This window comes from Schistocerca piceifrons, chromosome 1 (assembly GCF_021461385.2).
Source record: "Schistocerca piceifrons isolate TAMUIC-IGC-003096 chromosome 1, iqSchPice1.1, whole genome shotgun sequence".
NCBI lineage: Eukaryota > Metazoa > Arthropoda > Insecta > Orthoptera > Acrididae > Schistocerca > Schistocerca piceifrons.
In genome coordinates this window covers 44,459,286-44,478,041 of record NC_060138.1, presented here as the reverse complement: position 1 = coordinate 44,478,041, position 18,756 = coordinate 44,459,286, and the positions used below count along the sequence as shown (strand labels likewise).

The 18,756-nt window shown below is 43.2% G+C and overlaps 1 protein-coding gene across 1 annotated transcript in view; it reads left to right on the top strand.

The window, feature by feature from the left end:
• The window catches only part of LOC124776129 (venom carboxylesterase-6-like), a 102,385-nt gene that overhangs the window by 43,550 nt on the left and 40,079 nt on the right, over positions 1 to 18,756 (top strand). Inside the window, exon 2 of the mRNA XM_047251002.1 lies at positions 18,340 to 18,477. Coding sequence (XP_047106958.1) covers positions 18,340 to 18,477 — 138 coding nt within the window. The remainder of the gene's footprint in view (positions 1 to 18,339; positions 18,478 to 18,756) is intronic.

Sequence of the window (18,756 nt, the reverse complement as noted above, 5' to 3'; positions counted from 1 at the left end):
GTTCCAACATTTCGACGGAATCCAAACTGATCTTCCCCGAGGTTCGCTTCTACCAGTTTTTCCATTTGTCTGTAAAGAATTCGCGTTAGTATTTTGCAGCTGTGACTTATTAAACTGATAGTTCGGTAATTTTCACATCTGTCAACACCTGTTTTCTTTGGGATTGGAATTATTATATTCTTCTTGAAGTGTGTGGGTATTTCGCCTGTCTCATACATCTTGCTCACCAGATGGTAGAGTTTTGTCATGACTGGCTCTCCCAAGGCCATCAGTAGTTCTATTGGAATGTTGTCTACTCCCGGGGCCTTGTTTCGACTCAGGTCTTTCAGTGCTCTGTCAAACTCTTCACGCAGTATCTTATCTCCCATTTCATCTTCATCTACATCCTCTTCCATTTCCATAATATTGTCCTCAAGTACATCGGCCTTGTATAAACCCTCTATATACTCCTTCCACCTTTCTGCCTTCCCTTCTTTGCTTAGAACTGGGTTGCCATCTGAGCTCTTGATATTCATACAAGTAGTTCTCTTCTCTCCAAAGGTCTCTTTAATTTTCCTGTAGGCAGTATCTATCTTACCCCTAGTGAGACAAGCCTCTACATCCTTACATTTGTCCTCTAGCCACCCCTGCTTTGCCATTTTACACTTCCTGTCGATCTCATTTTTGAGACGTTTGTATTCCTTTTTGCCTGCTTCATTTACTGCATTTTTATATTTTCTCCTTTCATCAATTAAATTCAATATTTCTTCTGTTACCCAAGGATTTCTATTAGCCCTCGTCTTTTTACCTACTTGATCCTCTGCTGCCTTCACTACTTCATCCCTCAGAGCTACCCATTCTTCTTCTACTGTATTTCTTTCCCCCATTCCTGTCAATTGTTCCCTTATGCTCTCCCTGAAACTCTCTACAACCTCTGGTTCTTTCAGTTTATCCAGGTCCCATCTCCTTAAATCCCCACCTTTTTGCAGTTTCTTCAGTTTCAATCTGCAGTTCATAACCAATAGATTGTGGTCAGAATCCACGTCTGCCCCTGGAAATGTCTTACAATTTAAAACCTGGTTCCTAAATCTCTGTCTTACCATTATATAATCTATCTGATACCTTTTAGTATCTCCAGGATTCTTCCAGGTATACAACCTTCTTTTATGATTCTTGAACCAAGTGTTAGCTATGATTAAGTTATGCTCTGTGCAAAATTCTACAAGGCGGCTTCCTCTTTCATTTCTTCCCCCCAATCCATATTCACCTACTATGTTTCCTTCTCTCCCTTTTCCTACTGACGAGTACTAGTCACCCATGACTATTAAATTTTCGTCTCCCTTCACTACCTGAATAATTTCTTTTATCTCGTCATACATTTCATCAATTTCTTCATCATCATCACCAAAATTATATAGAGAAAATGCGGGGCCTTGTATAAGACAGTGCACATCGGAAGATCGACACTGACCCTATCAAATGAGTGGAGAGGAAGGCCACGGTGCTTCTCAAAGAATCCGGCTTGCCAGACGAAGTTATTAAGAAGCTAAGACAGAGAAAATTAGATCCACCAACACTTTATGGACTGTGTGATATACCCTAACTGATTAAAAAAAATAATTCGTGATGAATAAACTGGGAAAAAATGTTGCACTCTAATTTCCCTAAACTTGATGAAAAATATATTTACATTTCGTACGAAATTCATATAAGCTGGATATATATACAACACTGTTAAGATAATTATGTCCATTTGATTTTATAGTACACGTAATGTTAGTCGAAAGTCTCACGGTAATTACTATTTGTTTAAAGGTGTGGGTAGCTTTATAAGAATGTGACGATGACTATTCTCTTAAACAGCAGATTAAACAGGAAAACATGAGATATCTTATTTTCAGGGTAAATGTGATTACTGCATGTACAGCTGCTGATCATCTAGAAGACGGTTATAAGTAGCTGGAAATGGTAAAAGAAAACGAGCTGCATCGTTGTTTCACATACTCGGCTGGCTGCGTCCTGGTGTACCTGAAATAATTTAAATTCTGACCATATGTGCTCGCATTGCTTGCACATTTGACTTCTCTTGATTAATGAAGCCAGTTTTTAGCGAATATGTGGGCGTCGTGTCCAGCTTTGGGTGAATTTAGAGAATGTTGCAGCAATGGCGGCCAACAATTAACGTACATCAGCTACACTGAAAATGGCAATAGCTCTGAGGAAAGGTGTTTTACACATACAGGAACACTGAATAAAATCCATTATTTTATGTTAACGAGCAATAATTATATTCTGAGATAAGAAACAGAAATTTTCACATCACAGATCTTTCCATTCACTTAATAAAATGTTAGCATACAGGATTGCGTCTTGTTCTTCCCAGGACTCGAACAGAAGTAAGTTTTAATAGCATCACAGTCTTTGCGCAATTAGTGTTAACAATGAACATTGTGTTTTCTTTGATTTTATGTCAGCGCAGATACGACTATTATCTTACTTTATTCGATTTTGTGTGTTTGTCACTTCGTATCTTTTCACAAACAAGAAAATATTTATTTAGCACTTTTTCCATTTCCAGGCGACAACACAACTGCCGAAGGTTCTCAAGGATGGGGTTCCTTTACGTCCCACTGTCAGCAACGTTGGTGCCCCGACACACTAACTTGCAAAGTACCTAAAGTATTTGCTTAGCCATTACGTGGGGAAGTGCTCACATCACATCTGTAGCTTGTGGATTTTATTGGACGCCTTTACAATTTCAAGCTTAAGGATCCCGACATCCTTGTGAGTTTCGATGTTGTTTCTCTATTTACCAGAATAACTTTACAGTTATACTTACAATTTATTGGCCAGAAATTTGACACAGAGACGACAAACCTTTTTAGGCACGTCTTGACGTCAACATACTTTCTTTTCGACTGTACCTACTACGAGCAGGTGGAAGGAGTAGCCATGAGGAGTCCGCTTTCACCAGTTAACGCCAACACGTACTTGGGATGTTTCGAGGAGGAAGCCCTGGAATCAGCACAGTGAAAATACACCTCTTTCGTCCGGTATGTATATGACACTTTGGTCATAGGGTCACATGGAAGAGACAAGTTGAATGAGTTCCTTACATACCTCAATTCCATATGCCAGATCACCAAATCCACAGTGCAAGTAGAGGTAGATGAAGTACTCCTCTTTCTGGACTTCCTGGTTAGAAGAAGAGCACTTTGACCACAGCGTGTACCGGAAGAAGCCGTACACCGACCTATACTTACGTGCTGACAGCTGATACTACATGGCTCAAATCCAAGAATGACAGGCACTTTGCAACTAACTTCTAGCATCCGTATTCCGCACCTGTTCATGAATGTACACACACCCTCAAACACTAAGAACGGCTAAACATCCCCTGAAATAGAGGTCCAACATTCATTAAGGAGAACTTTGGCTTGCTGTTGCGTCTCTATTAACACGTCCTACCTTTTCCCCATCCCTGAACACCCTAGACTCTTTCCCACAGAACAATAGTCCGTCCGTCCCCCCGAGCTAGACTTCTGACATTATCAGCGATGTTTACCCCACATGTCAGCCATAGCTCACCCTACTCCTTGTAGCATAAATGAAGCCACGACCAATCCTAGCTGCCATGTTGCAATACTATCCGCCACCCAACAAATACGAGTACATTAAATCATCCCCAGAAATACATCCGACATATACAAAATTTTCCGCAACCCTACAACATTATCTAAACCTCTGTCCGCCCCCGGTAGCTGCGAAGTCAGAGCGACAGAATTTCAGTCCTAAGAGATCGGGTTCCATTACTAGCTGGGTCGGAGATTTTCTCCGCTCAGGGACTGGGTGTTGTGTTGTCCTATGTTGTGTTGTCCTAATCATCATCATTTCATCCCCATCGACGAGCAAGTCGCCGAAGTGGTGTCAAATCGAAACACTTGCACCCGGCGAACGGTCTACCCGACGGGAGGCCCTAGTCACGAAACAGAAACAAAGATCTCTAACATCATGCCATGAATTCACCATTAGTTTACCCCGGTAAGTATTTATAAATTACTTTCATTTTCGTTAAGTACAGGGTTCACAGCGGGAACTTGACCACAGTTAGCCCCACGACCTCCAGGACAGATGTAAATGAACAAATAAATTTAAAAAAACGCGCTTTCGTGACGAGACTGGCTTTGTTCTCATGTGCTGCCACATAGTAAACAGTTAATATCAACGATCATAACGCGAACCAGCACTCCTGTTGTGATTCAGCCATTGGAAACATACAAGGAAATATACCTGTATTGTCTGTAGCGGTAGAGTGTAGGCCAGTTTCATGAGACACATAGTGCTTGCATTGCGTTCTTCACAAAGCACCAAATGCCGTACATAGAACGTAATACCGTTTTATACCTTTTTTAAACTGTTTGATTCTACACACATTGCAGTATAGTTAAATCTCGATAATCTGTTTAAAGCAACGGAGTCAAAAGTTATCGGGAGAAACGAAGAACAGTATCTACATACTTTGCGTTGTAGAGCACTCATATATCTCTGTAGTATTAGCCACTTAAATTTTGTCTCGGCGTGCCTTCTCAAATGCCATTGCTTCAGAAAATCCTCTTGAAAAGATCGAAGCTTCGGCGGTGATTAATTTAGCCTTGAAAGAAATCGTCTCTAGATTCACTATCAGTTGATAGGGAGCAATACCCCAGAGCAGGTCACAGTGCGCCGTAGCAGCGTGGGTAAGCTACTAGTTCAGTAGCGAAAGGGCTTCACGTTAGTCACAGCTCGTCAACGCTATTTTAATACGCCAATGAGTACAGCGTTTTAGCTCGCGAGGCATAGTCATAAAGTCTCACGCAGGTGCATGCCTGCTACCCTGGAACACATTGAAATCCTCGCGCCACGCTACTGTCGCACGTCGCGAGAGGAGGCTCAAAAATGGTTCAAATGGCTCTGAGCACTATGGGACTTAACTTCTGAGGTCATCAGTCCCCTAGAACTTAGAACTACTTATGAAAATAAATGTCGTGTGACGAGGGCCTCCCGTCGGGTAGACTGTTCGCCTGGTGCAAGTCTTTCCATTTGACGCCACTTCGGCGACTTGCGCTTCGATGGGAATGAAATGATGATGATTAGGACGACGCAACACCCAGTCCCTGAGCGGAGCAAATCTCCGACCCAGCCGGGAATCGAACCCAGGCCCTTTGGATTGACAGTCTGTCGCGCTGACCACTCAGCTACCGAGGGCGGACAGAACTACTTAAACCCAACTAACCTAAGGATATCACACACATCCATGCCCGAGGCAGGATTCGAACCTGCGACCGTAGCGGTTGCGCAGTTCCAGACTGTAGCGCCTAGAACCGCTCGGCCACTCCCGACGGCTCGCTAGAGGAGGCAAAACGCGGTGTCTCAGCCCGTTGATACAGTAGTCATGGCATGATGCGTTCTCAGCACCAACGGAAATACGCTAACGGCTATTACACTGAAGCGCCAAAGAAACTGATACAACCACGCTATTCAAATACAGAGGTATGTAAACAGGCAGAATACAGCGCTGTAGTTGGCAACGCTTATATAAGCCAAGAAGTGTCTACTGCAGTTGTTAGAACGGTTACTGCCGCTACAATGTCAGGTTATCAAGATTTAAGTGAGTTTGAACGTGGTGTTATAGTCGGCGCACGAGCGATGGGACAAAGCATCCCCGAGGTAGCGATGAAATGGGGCTTTTCCTGTACGACCATTTAACGAGTGTACCGTAAATATCAGGAACGAGGTAAAATATCTTATCTCCGACGTCGCTGCGGCCGGAAAATATCCTGCAAGAACGGACCAACAACGGCTGAAGAGAATCGTTCAACGCGACAGAAGTGCAACCCATCCGCAAATTGTTGCAGCTTTCAGTGCTGGGCCACCAACAAGTGTCAGCGTGGGATCCACTCAACGAAACATCACCGATATGGGCTTTCGGAGCTGAATGCCCACTCGTGTACCCTTGATCACTGCACGACACAAAGCCTTACGCCTTGCCTGGGCCTGTCAACACGGACATGGGTCTGTTGACGACTGGAAACGTGTGGTAGGACGAGTCTCGTTTCAAATTGTATCGAACGGATGGACGTGTCCGGGTATGAAAACAACCTAATGAATCCATGAATCCTGCATGTCAGCAGGGGACTGTTCAAGCCGGTAGAGGCTCTGTAATGGTGTGGGGCGTGTGCAGTTGGAGTGATATGGGATCCCTGATACGTCTAGATACGACTCTGACACTTGACACGAACGTAAGCATCCTGCCTGATCACGTTCACCCATTCATGTCCATTGAGCAGTCCGACGGACTTGAGCAACTCCAGCCGGACAATGCGACACCCCACGGGTCCAGAATTGCTACAGAGTGACTCCAGAGACACTCTTCCTAGTTTAATCAGTTCCAATAGCCACCAGACTCTCGTCATGAACATTATTGAGCACATCTGGGATGCCTTGCGACGCGCTGTTCGGAAGAGATCTCCAGCCCCTCGTACTCTTGCGGATTTATGGACAGCCCTGCAGGGTTCATGGTGTCAGTTCCCTCCAGCACTACTTCAGACGAGTCCATTCACGTCGTGTTGCGACAGTTCTGCGTTTTCATGGGGGCTGTATACGACATTAGGCACATGTACCAGCAGTGTGGAACTCATGGTAGGAATCACTAAGTTTATTCGCAGTAGCAAGCTGTGGCGATTACGTCAGAGTGAACCCAACCAGCTTGAAAATGGCATAAGGTATTGTGCTGCAGTTTCGTTTACGAGTAAAACCAATGTTGTTTACGGCAGTGTGAACTTTTATTAGTGACTAGCCATGAGTTCAGAGTCACGTCGTAATTATCTGTGTATTGTGGGATTTTTTAGAGTAAATTTTTAAATAAATACTAATGGTTTGCTGCGCGATCGCTATGCTAACCACAGCAAACAACTAAGTAAGTTAAGATTCGTCTATTTCCTAAACAAGATGAGACGAAACGAAAATGAATAAATGCTTGTATTCGTGAAGATTTCTTTTGAGTTGAAAATGCTCGTATCTGCTCAATACATTTCACTGGTTCGAGTTATGAAAGGGATTTGAAAAGTAAACTCTTGAATACTGCTTCGAAACGTGAGATGAAGACTGTTGCTGCTCCAGTTCTAGATCTACCATCCTCTGGTGCTAATTTGGGACATAGTCAAGAGACTAGTAATGAGAGAAATATTCAGGCACAGAAACGAAGCTACCATAAAGAAGTAGAAGATACTTTGCAGGTAAATATATTATGAACTAATGAAGAAATTACTACTAGACAAAACATGAACCATGAAAACAAACACTGCTGTAAATTCGACAATTAGTGCTTACTCCAACAATTAGAAATTATGGAAAAATAAATAAAAAGACCTTAGGCAAAACAATGCAAATTTGCAGAATCGCCTCTCTCGGTATAGGACTGAGTTACATGAAATTAAAACATGTTCTAAAAGCTATAGAGGGCTCTTTTTGTGACTTTCAACAACAAGTGGTTGTGAAAGGACAATGTACTAGCAGGTCATCTGAAGATATTGCAAAGGCAGAGACTTGCCGTTGCATATCTTATAATCTTATCTTTTGCCAGAGCCGTATTGAGATACCCTCTTCCTAGTGAAGTTACTACTAAAAAGAAGACAGGCAACTTAGCGTTTTACCAGCTTTTATTGATTTAAATCTTAGTGTTTTGAAAACTCGAAGATAGTAACAATTTGAAAATAAACGTAGTTCGTAGACTTTAAACCTACATCTCACCGACCACAAAAAATAGTCTAATATAAAGCCTAATAACAATAAAAGTAACAACAGTGCCTGGAAAATCTCTATCACATTCATACCAGCGTATGTGCCAGTACACTTATCAGCCAGACCGTTATGACCACCGACCTATTATCGATAGAAACTCGTCAAGGCGATGTCAGCGTCACCTGCCGAGGAATGACAGACACACGCACAGTGCATGTAGTATCAGCAGGCGTGCTGTCCGTGAGTGGAATGGGGAAGGCGCGCGGTCTATCTGACTTTGACCGAGGGCGGATTTTTATGGTCCGGCACGAGATTTTCGGACGTCGTAGGCTGGGCATCCTGGTTAAACAGTACAGATGGCGTACTGTGACGGAACTTATATCAGAATGTAATGCTGGGCAGACTGCAAGTGTGTCTGAACATACAGTGCAACGAACTAATGATGGGCCTCCACAGCCAGCGACCCATACATGTACCAATATTAACACCGCATCATCGGCAACTACGACTGAAAAGGGCACGTGACCGTCGGCACTGGACGTTGGCACAGTGGCAGAGCGTTGCGTGGTCTGATGAATCTCGATACCTTGTTCATCATGCCGACGGGAGGATGCGAATCCGTCGCCTTACAAGGGAACAACTCGTTCACACGGAGACAAGCTGTCGGGGGCTCCATTATGCTCTGGGGAGCATTCACGTGGGCGCCCATGGGTCCAGTGGAGCACGTGCAAGACACCGTGACGGCCATGGAGTATCGCACACTGGTTGCGGACCACGTGCACACCTTCACGACGATCATGTTTCCCGACGGCAGTGGCATTTTTCAACAAAATTATGCGCCATGTGACAAGGCCAGGAGTGTGACGGTGTGGTTCGAGGAACACAGTGACGAGTTCCAATTGATGTGTTGTTCCACTCCCTCCAACTCACCAGATCTGAACCCGATCGAAGACACCTGGGATGTGATTGAACATGGCGTCAGAGCTCATCGCCCTCAAAGAATTTACGGGAATTAAGTGACTTGTCTGTGCAGATGTGGTGCCAACTACTTCCCGCTGTGTACCAAGGCCTCATTGCTAGTTAGTTAGTTCCATGCCACGACGCGTCGCCGCTGTTACCCGTGCCACAGGTAGACATACTGGTATTAGGTAGGTAGTCATAACTTCTGACTGATCAGTGTAAGCCTCAATGCAGTGCGGCGGGCGGAGGGTTCGCGGTGACTTCACAGCTCACGTCTCGCCTCCGCATGACCCGAACCATGTACTCTAGTATCCATGTTTGCGGCTGTGTCAGACAAATCCTGATGACTTTTATAGCCGTTTGGATCGAGCTCAGACATCTGCAACATTACCACATGATTCTCCAATTTATCAGTGGGCTGCGTCATTCAGTTTGGCATGCTGTGTGTGTAATGTGGCTTAGAGATTTCAGATGGTGCCAGGGTAGCAGACATGTAAAAACTAAAAGTAATTACATAACTCCAATTTTTAGAGGCGGTGATTACGACTTTACCAGTACCCTTTGTACCATACGAAAACTTTAATGGAAGCAAAATGGTATCTTACGCAGGAAGATTCGGTTGCCCCTACAGACATTCTTTTACGCAACCCGCAATGATATATTCGACCTTCAAAACCACCCATCAGATTTTCATGTTCTCTCGCTCGCTGTGTGCAAACTATTAGTCAGGACATTTTGCAGAAAATTTAATGTAGTTAAATTTCGAACTGGGATACTTTCTCGCTAGAAGCCGTACTTTTCCAGTTATTCAAGAAAAACGTACAAAAATGACCTTCATAGGCACCCCCACTCTCGTACTCAGTCTCCACAGGTCAGTTTTTCTAGTATGTTGTTCACGACACTGCCTCCTACCACTGTACAAAGATTTGCGGCTCCATGAATTATTGCCCATATTCGACCAGTCTTCACTGACTGGGCCTGTTTCGCCACCGACTTAGTCGAACACCTACAAATTGTAAAACTGACGTTTGTGTAAATTTTACCTAGCAGTTTTGTGACTTTTAACGGCATAAAATAAACAATTATATCGTTGTATTCTTCAGGGCTGTGACTGTAAGGGTTAAATTTGGATCGAATTGCTAAAGTAATTACTTTTAGCGTAACATCGAAAAAAGTCGTTTTTCTTTCAATACTATCACAGACACGTTTAAGTTAATAATAGCCACGAACAATATACTAGGAATCCTTAGGGGGCATCTGAATAACACTGTATGTAGCAGATTTGCCACCCTCACACTCACAGCGGTATCAGCAGTAGATCGACCAGCGGAAGTACTCAGCGTCATCACCGCATGTCACATGTCACTGAGTGAGCTCATGTTGATAATCTCATGAGCATATCATTGTTTATTGTTGACAGATCATGCTTTTGGAGGACAGGCAAATGGCGAAAAATGTTGGCAGGATTTTTTGACAAAATTTCTGAAGCTATGTCAGACAAAAAATGTCAAACCGTACGACGCGTTGCTAACTTCAAAACAGACATTAGCCTGTACGGTCATTTTGTGATACAAAACTTGTCCTTCACATTCAATCCAGCGAGCCCTTCCTCTTATCTCTCATGACGAGCTAACTACATGGCACATCCAGGAAGACTGTGAAGTAGTGAGAAAGGCGGAACAACTTCCCGATAGTGTAGTTAATGTCACGAGTTCTTCAATCAGGACACCCACCACTCGTTCACCAGTGGAGGAAATGTGTCGTTTCGTGTGGTGAATATGTAGAGCTAACTCCGAGACGGTACGATTTGGGCCTTTCTTCAGTCTTGGTGATTACTTCTTACTGGTTATTCATTCACTTGAGCGTAATTCAGTAGTTCATATTCCATGTTTAGATGCGTCTTCTTTGCACATTTCTACACGTATAAATCACAGGTCGAGTCCGAGTTATATGAAACAGATTCTGTTATGGTCCTCCCAAATGCAAATACAGAGTAAGAGATTTTTTTAAGCTCCTCAAAAACACAAATGTAATGTCTCAATCAGAGCGCCACATCGTTACGTCATGTGATCTCGTATTTTTTTATTAGCAGATTGTGTGGCAATTTCTGAAGATTAGATATTTTTCTGTCTGTTACTTGAAACAAACTATTAGCCAGCAATCACACTTAGTTAATTATAGCAATCACTATCTGAAGTAGATCACCTGATGCAGTGATTTTCCCACGCATTCGAGTGGCGTGTCGTTTACAGATAAGGCGCTTGAGGTATCGCGAACCTTCGCAGTATATATAGTTCCGTCACCTCTCGCCACTCCACTGTCTCTGCAGCTCCTGGCCAAAATGGAGGTCAGCGTGCTACTCCGCTTGGTCGCAGTTCTGCACCTCTCTCTGTTAACATTCTCCGTAACTGTAAGTTGGTTAGCGTGTCCTATTTATAATTGTTTTGTTTTCAGAACAGTACATGTTTGATGGGTAGACGTGTACAGCATATGACTCAACCAATAAAGTGAAATGGAGAAAATTTAATATTTATTAGTATTTAATTGAAACATTAGCGGAGTTGTCACTTTAACTTGTTATTATAACTATAAATCGAACAGAAAAATACTCCCGATGGAGCACAAAAGAGGCGAATATGTTCTTTTTTGAAAAACTTTGACAGACAAGTTGGTAAGCAGCAGCCTCAATCCTCATTCCGACTTCCAATCCAAAAATTGTGACATGCGAACGTATTCTCTCTGTTTTAACACAAGACCTTTCACCCAGTCTCCCTTTGTAACTAAGCCTTCATACTCAACATCTCCATCCCATAGTCACTGTCTATATGCATCTCTCTCCCACTGTCTCCTTTTTATCTCCCGTTGATTTACAGTATCTCCCACTGCCACTGTCTCTTCTCACTTACAATGTCTCCTTTTGTCTTTCTCTCCCCTCTGTCTGTCTCCACCATGCATCGTCAGCTCAAAACTGCTAGAGGATTCCAATTTATTCCCCCCCCCCCCCCATACTAGATCCAAACTGCGCCCTACCCTACACTTTCGTGTTAAAGTTCACAGGCCTGAAAGAGTCCAAACCCCACAAGTCTATGAACGGTCTGCACTCATCTGTATTTTTCATTTAACTATCTTCTCTCTATTTTGCTCCCACAGCGTCTGTCTCCATCCACTCTCTTTCACTTTTACTGCCACTGTCTTTCACTGCCCGTCACTATCTCCTCTCTTTTTGGCTCCCACTTCTTCATCCATCTCTGTCCCGCTTCACTGTCTCCTCTCTCTTTCTCTCCCACTGTGACTATCTCCTCTTCGATCATCACTGTCTCTCTCCTGCCCTCGTTCGGCACAAAAAGTTTTGATGAGAAAGGCGGAGTGGAGATACAATCAGCTGGTTCCCCACTTTTCTGTCAGAGCCTTTTAAACAGGAACATATTCGCCTTTATTGTGCTCCGACAGCAGCATTTTTGCTGTGTATCCCTCCTTTTCCTTGTAATAGTAGAGTGTGGTGCTTATATAAAAGGGCTTATATAGGTCAGTAAAATTTTGACAGCTTATTTCTATATTTCGACGAATTTATGTGCTTTGACACATACAGGATGTTACAGAAAGGTACGGCCAAACTTTCAGGGAACATTCCTCACACACAAATAAAGAAAAGATATTATGTGGACATGTGTCCGGATACGCTTAATGTCCATGTTAGAGCTCATTTTAGTTTCGTCACTATGTACTGTACTTCCTCGATTCACCGCCAGTTGGCCCAATTGAAGGAAGGTAATGTTGACTTCGGTGCTTGTGTTGACGTGCGACTCATTGCTCTACAGTACTAGCATCAAGCACATCAGTAAGTAGCATCAACAGGTTAGTGTTCATCACGAACGTGGTTTTGCAGTCAGTGCAATGTTTACAGATGCGGAGTTGGCAGACACCCAAATGATGTTTGGATTAGCACGGGGCAATAGCCGTGGCGCGGTACGTTTGTATCGAGACATATTTCCAGAACGAAGGTGTCCCGACAGGAAGACGTTCGAACCAATTGATCGGCGTCTTAGGGAGCACGGAACATTCCAGCCTATGACTCGCGACTGGGGAAGACCTAAAACGATGAGGACACCTGCAATGGATGAGGCAATTCTTCGTGCAGTTGACGATAACCCTAATGTCAGCGTCAGAGAAGTTGCAGCTGTACAAGGTAACGTTGACCTCGTCACTGTATGAAGAGTGCTACGGGAGAACCAGTTGTTTCCGTACCATGTACACCGTGTGCAGGCACTATCAGCAGCTGATTGGCCTCCACGGGTACACTTCTGCGAATGGTTCATCCATCAATGTTTCAATCCTCATTTCAGTTCAAATGTTCTCTTTACGGATGAGGCTTCATTCCAACGTGATCAAATTGTAAATTTTCACAATCAACATGTGTGGGCTGACGAGAATCCGCACGCAATCGTGCAATCACGTCATCAACACAGATTTTCTGTGAACTTTTGGGCAGGCATTGTTGGTGATGTCTTGATTGGGCCCCATGTTCTTCCACCTACGATCAATGGAGCACGTTATCATGATTGCATACAGGATACTCTCCCTGTGCTGCTAGAACATGTGCCTTTACAAGTACGACACAACATGTGGTTCATGCATGATGGAGCTCCAGCACATTTCAGTCGAAGTGTTTGTACGCTTCTCAACAACAGATTCGGTGACCGATGGATTGGTAGAGGCGGACCAATTCCATGGCCTCCACGCAATCCTGACCTCAACCCTCTTGACTTTCATTTATTGAGGCATTTAAAAGCACTTCTCTACGAAAGCCCGGTACCAAATGTGGAGACTCTTCGTGCTCGTATTGTGGACGGCTGTGATACAATACGTCATTCTCCAGGGCTGCATCAGAGCATCAGGGATTCCATGAGACGGAGGGTGGATGCATGTATCCTCACTAACGGAGGACATTTTGAACATTTCCTGTAACAAAGTGTTTGAAGTCACGCTGGTACGTTCTGTTGCTGTGTGTTTCCATTCCATGATTAATGTGATTTGAAGAGAAGTAATAAAATGAGCTCTAACATGGAAAGTAAGCGTTTCCGGACACATATCCACATAACATATTTTCTTTCTTCGTGTGTGAGGAATGTTTCCTGAAAGTTTGGCGGTACCTTTTTGTAACACCCTGTATAAACAACAAATAAGTACTCATGATATAAGGTTAACACAAAATCGTTTGCTTTAAATTATTTTATGGATACAGTGCTCTTAGATAGTAATTCATGTAAACGCCCAACTTGTGATTTGTATCTTAGAAGACTAAAAATTTTGCTAGAATACTTCATTGGATTTGCGACCTTTCCAGTTTTAGATAGCTTTTAGCAGTCATTTTAAGTTCTTTTCAGTCATGTTAAAACTCTTTTTAGCCCATTTTTTTGTCACTGCAGTACCACTTTGGACACATTTGTATTGCCTTGAAGTGGTCTTCATAGAGATAGTGTGTCATTAAGTTTTATTGGTGAAAAGATGTTGACTAAAAACATAGCTTTGCCTCACAATTAATACTTTTGGTAGCTAAAAATCTCGGTTCTTCGGATGTATCTTGATAACGGATACAGATTATCGAAAATGGGAAAATGCGTTTGTAGGTAAATGTTTAATGATGTACAGTTAAAATTTGAGCCACTTAAAATATTTACATATTTACGGCCCATGGTGCAAAAACAGCTAGAAATCGGTTTTTGCAGTTTTGTGCATACATATTATAACTTTGAACCTCTGGATTTCGGTAACGGATAATGGTATCGAAACAAGTTGCGAAGTTCCCCAAGCACATCATCTTAAGAACGCATGGTGAAAGCTTCGGCAGTCTGCCACGAATAGAAATTATACACGTGGTTAACCCCAAAATTGTACTTTTCATACCCAAAAACCATGGTCTTTCGTGGTTTGCTCAGAAATCGCCCACAGACAAATGTTGCTTTTATATGACACCTAAGGTCCAGTCTAGACCACACCTAATGCAAAATAACCAACAGATTTGCTCAGTTTGCCTGGGCTGCAAGAAGTCTGTAACGTTTAAATTTCGACTCTGTACTGTAGGATAGTTACAGTATGCCCGCTTTTCTGATAGGTATACAAATGGTCGCTAGGGCAGGAGCTATCCAATACACTCCACCCCTTAACCTTGGGATCTATAAAATGCGAGACATGACCCCTTTAAGAATTGTACTTTCGCGTGCGACTTTTTGGGACGTACTGGTACCATGCACTGTTGTGCAGAGACCTGTAACAATCAAAAGAAACGAACGGACTTGAAAAACATTTATACAGGAGAAAGCCAAAAGTTTGAATCTGAGTAAATTACTTGTTGTAAATTTTTTATAAGCGCTTTCTCTGGATGATTCAATACCAACTGATTGTATGTTGAAATGAACATCATTTAGATGACTGCTATAATCTCATTTGTTGTGATCTTTCTTACTCGCAATACTACCTTACAACTTTCCTTAACGAGTGGTTCAAATGGCTCTGACCACTATGGGACTTAACATCCGAGGTCATCAGTCCCCTAGAACTTAGAACTACTTAAATCTAACTAACCTAAGGACATCACACATATCCATGCCCGAGGCAGGATTCGAACCTGCGACCGTAGCGGTCGCGTGGTTCCAGACTGAAGCGCCTAGAACCGCTCGACCACACTGGCCGGCCCTTAACGAGTGATTCAATAAGATTGCAAAAGTGAAACACAGCAAGTAACATTGTCATTCTCAGATTGAGTATGTGTTCCATTCCTGAGCGACCTCACGGAGAGCCTCCCTTTGGTTTGTTTTTTCATATTTTTCTTCTAGTCTTTTTAAAATGGACAGATGCACGACTTTGTATGTCAATAATAGTAATGGGGTGCCACAGTTGTTGTTAATTTCTGCTGCGTTTCCCGTCTTATTTAAAGTGCGGGCAAACACTACCTGCCAATTATCGACGATCTGCCACGAACACAAATTACAGAAGTGGCAATCCCCATAGTTAGTACTTTTTGTACCCAAACATCATGAACAAATTGTGCTTTTATAAGCACCTGAGGTCCACATTAGACCATCAAACAATAAAACAATAAAAAAGGCTACGAGAGTACTTCTGCAGATAAGCAGTTATTAGTATCCCACTTAGTTCCAGTGTGATGGATATAGATGAATTATAGGCAAATTTGACCGGCTTGCAAATCATGCTGTGCAGAAATATGTGCCGAGTAAGTGGGTTAGGGACGGAAAAGACTCATCGTGGTTTAATAATAAAATGTAGAAACTCCTGAGAAAGCAAAGGCTCTTGCACCGTAGATTTAAAAGACAACGCGCAAATGACGAAATGCTATCATTACTAGTGAATCGTGAGTCTGGGAAAAGATCTACACGTGAAGCATACAATTACCACCGTCATTCCTTAGTAAAAGATCATGCCCAGAATCTAGGAAAATTTTGATCTTAAGTAACATCATTTGCTGTTACGTAAAACCACCAAGCGGGTCTAAGGCTTCTATCCAGTCAGTTCTTGACCAGTCTGGTGTGGCAATAGAAGACAAACCGAAGTTTTAATTTCGTGTTTAAGAAATAGACCACGCAGGGCTTTTGTCATCGTTTGTCCATCGCACAGACTCCCTTGTGGAGTGCATATTAATAGGCATCTCCGGTGCAGAGGAACAACGGAAAGCGTTGTAAACAAATGAGTCGCCTAGTCCGGATCCGATCCCTGTTCGGTTTTCGTTGGTTGGTTGGTTGATCTGAGGGAGGGAATCAGACAGCGAGGTCAATGGTCCCAACGGATTAGGGAGGGATGGGAAAGGAAGTGGGCCGTGCCCTTTGAAAGGAACCATCCCAGCATTTGCCTGAAGCGATTTAGGGAAATCACGTAAAAACTCAATCAGTATGGCCGGACGCGGGTTTGAACCGTCGTCCTCCCGCATGTGAGTCCAGTGTGCTGACCACTGCGTTCTATTTCGGGTTTAGAAAGTGAATCGCTTGCCCTTCGCCAAGTCCCAAGCGATTGGTACAAAGCGCAGGTGACTCTTGTATGTAAGAAGGGTAAAAGAACGAACTCGCTCATTTACAGACCAATACCCCTAACATCGGTTTGCTGCCGAATTCTTGAACATATTCACAGTTCGAATATAACAAATTTCCTTGAGATGGAAAAGTTCCTGTCTACAAATCGCACGGTTTTTGGAAACACTGCTCGTGTGATACTCAGCTTGCCCTTTCTCACGTGATATACTGCGAACTTTGGATGGAGGGCAACAGGCAGATTCTGTATTCCTAGGTATCGGAAAAGCATTTGACACGGGCACCACTGCAGACAGTTAACAAATACACGAATATACGGAGTAGGTTTCCAGTTATATAAGTGGCTCGAGGATCTCTTAAGTAACAGAAAACAGTACGATGTCCTCGATGGCGAGTGTTCAGAGACAAGCACATCGTCATGCGTGCCCCAGGGAAGTGTGATAGGACAGCTGTCACTTTCCATGTATATAAGCGATCCGGCGGACAGGGTGAGCAGCAGTCTGCAGCTATTTGCTGATGATACTGGGGTATGCGGGAAGGGGTCGTCGTTGAGTGAATTTAGGAGGATACAATATGACTTACACAAAATTTCTGGTTGGTGTGATAATTGGCAGCTAGCTTAAAATGTAGAAAAATGTAAGTTAATGTAGATGAGTAAGAAAAACAAATCCGCGATGTTCGAATACAGCATTAGTGGTGTACTGCTTGATAGGGTCACGTCGATTAAATATCTGGGCGTAACGTTGTAAAGTCATTTCAAATGAAACGAGCGTGTAATGATGTAGTAGAGAAGGCGAGTGGTCTACTTCGGTTTATTGGGAGAACTTTAGGAAAGATTGGTTCACCTGTAAAGGAAACAGCATATAGAATGCTGGTGTGACCTGTTCTTGAATACTGCTCTAGTGATTGGGATCCGTACCAGGTCATCGAAGCAAGTGAGAGACAGGCTTCTAGTAGGTTCGAACAAAACCTAAGTATTACGGAGATGCTACGAGAACTAAAACGGGAGTCCCTGGAGGAGAGGGGACGTTCTTTCCGAGGAACACAGCTGAGAAAATTTAGGAAAACAGCATCTGAAGCTGACTTCCGAATGATTCTTCTGCCGCCAGCCAACATTACGCGTTAGGACCACAATATGAGAAATCAGGTCTCATACGGGGGCACATATATAGTCGTTTTTCTGTCGCTCTATTTGCACGTGGAACAGGAAAAAAATGGCTAGCAGTGGTACAAGATACCCTTCGCCAAGCTCCGTACGGTGGCCTGCAGAGTACGTATGTCGATGTAGAAGTGGACATTATAGCTGTTGTCTTCCTTATATTGAATGTACTCAAGTCGTCTGTTTTTTTTTCCTGGAATGTAATTCGATAGTTCTTTTGATAGTGAATATGTAGCCTTATTCTTTTTCGTTTTCTGAATGCTGTTAAATTAATGATATCATGGATCCGATAGCATGAGATTATTATTTACTGTTTAGGATGTGTACTAGGTATTAAGCTAAAGTTTCATAGTTTACTATGTTTGCTTCTTATGCTTGTAATTACATTATTTTAATACTTACGTTTTCATCCTGTGGTCACAGGCCGAAGAGTATGTGACAGTGGACACACACGAAGGCACTATCAGAGGGAGGCTGGCAGAGACGTACACGGGCAAACCCATGTTCAGGTTTGAAGGTATCCCGTATGCAGAACCGCCCAAATGGGATCTTCGTTTCCAGGTAAATGGTTCATACCAGTTATTTTCAGTCAAACTGTCGAGAACGAGCTATAGACACTTACGAATTTCAGAACAGGAAGAACTTGTTTACAGCAGTGGTGTCTCAGAAATCTTTGATTTCAAAAATGGTTCAAATGGCTCTGAGCACTATGGGACTTAACTGCTGTCCTCATCAGTCCCTTAGAACTTAGAACTACTTAAACCGAACTAACCCAAGGACATCACACACATCCATGCCCGAGGCAAGATTCGAACCTGCGACCGTAGCGGTCGCGCGGTT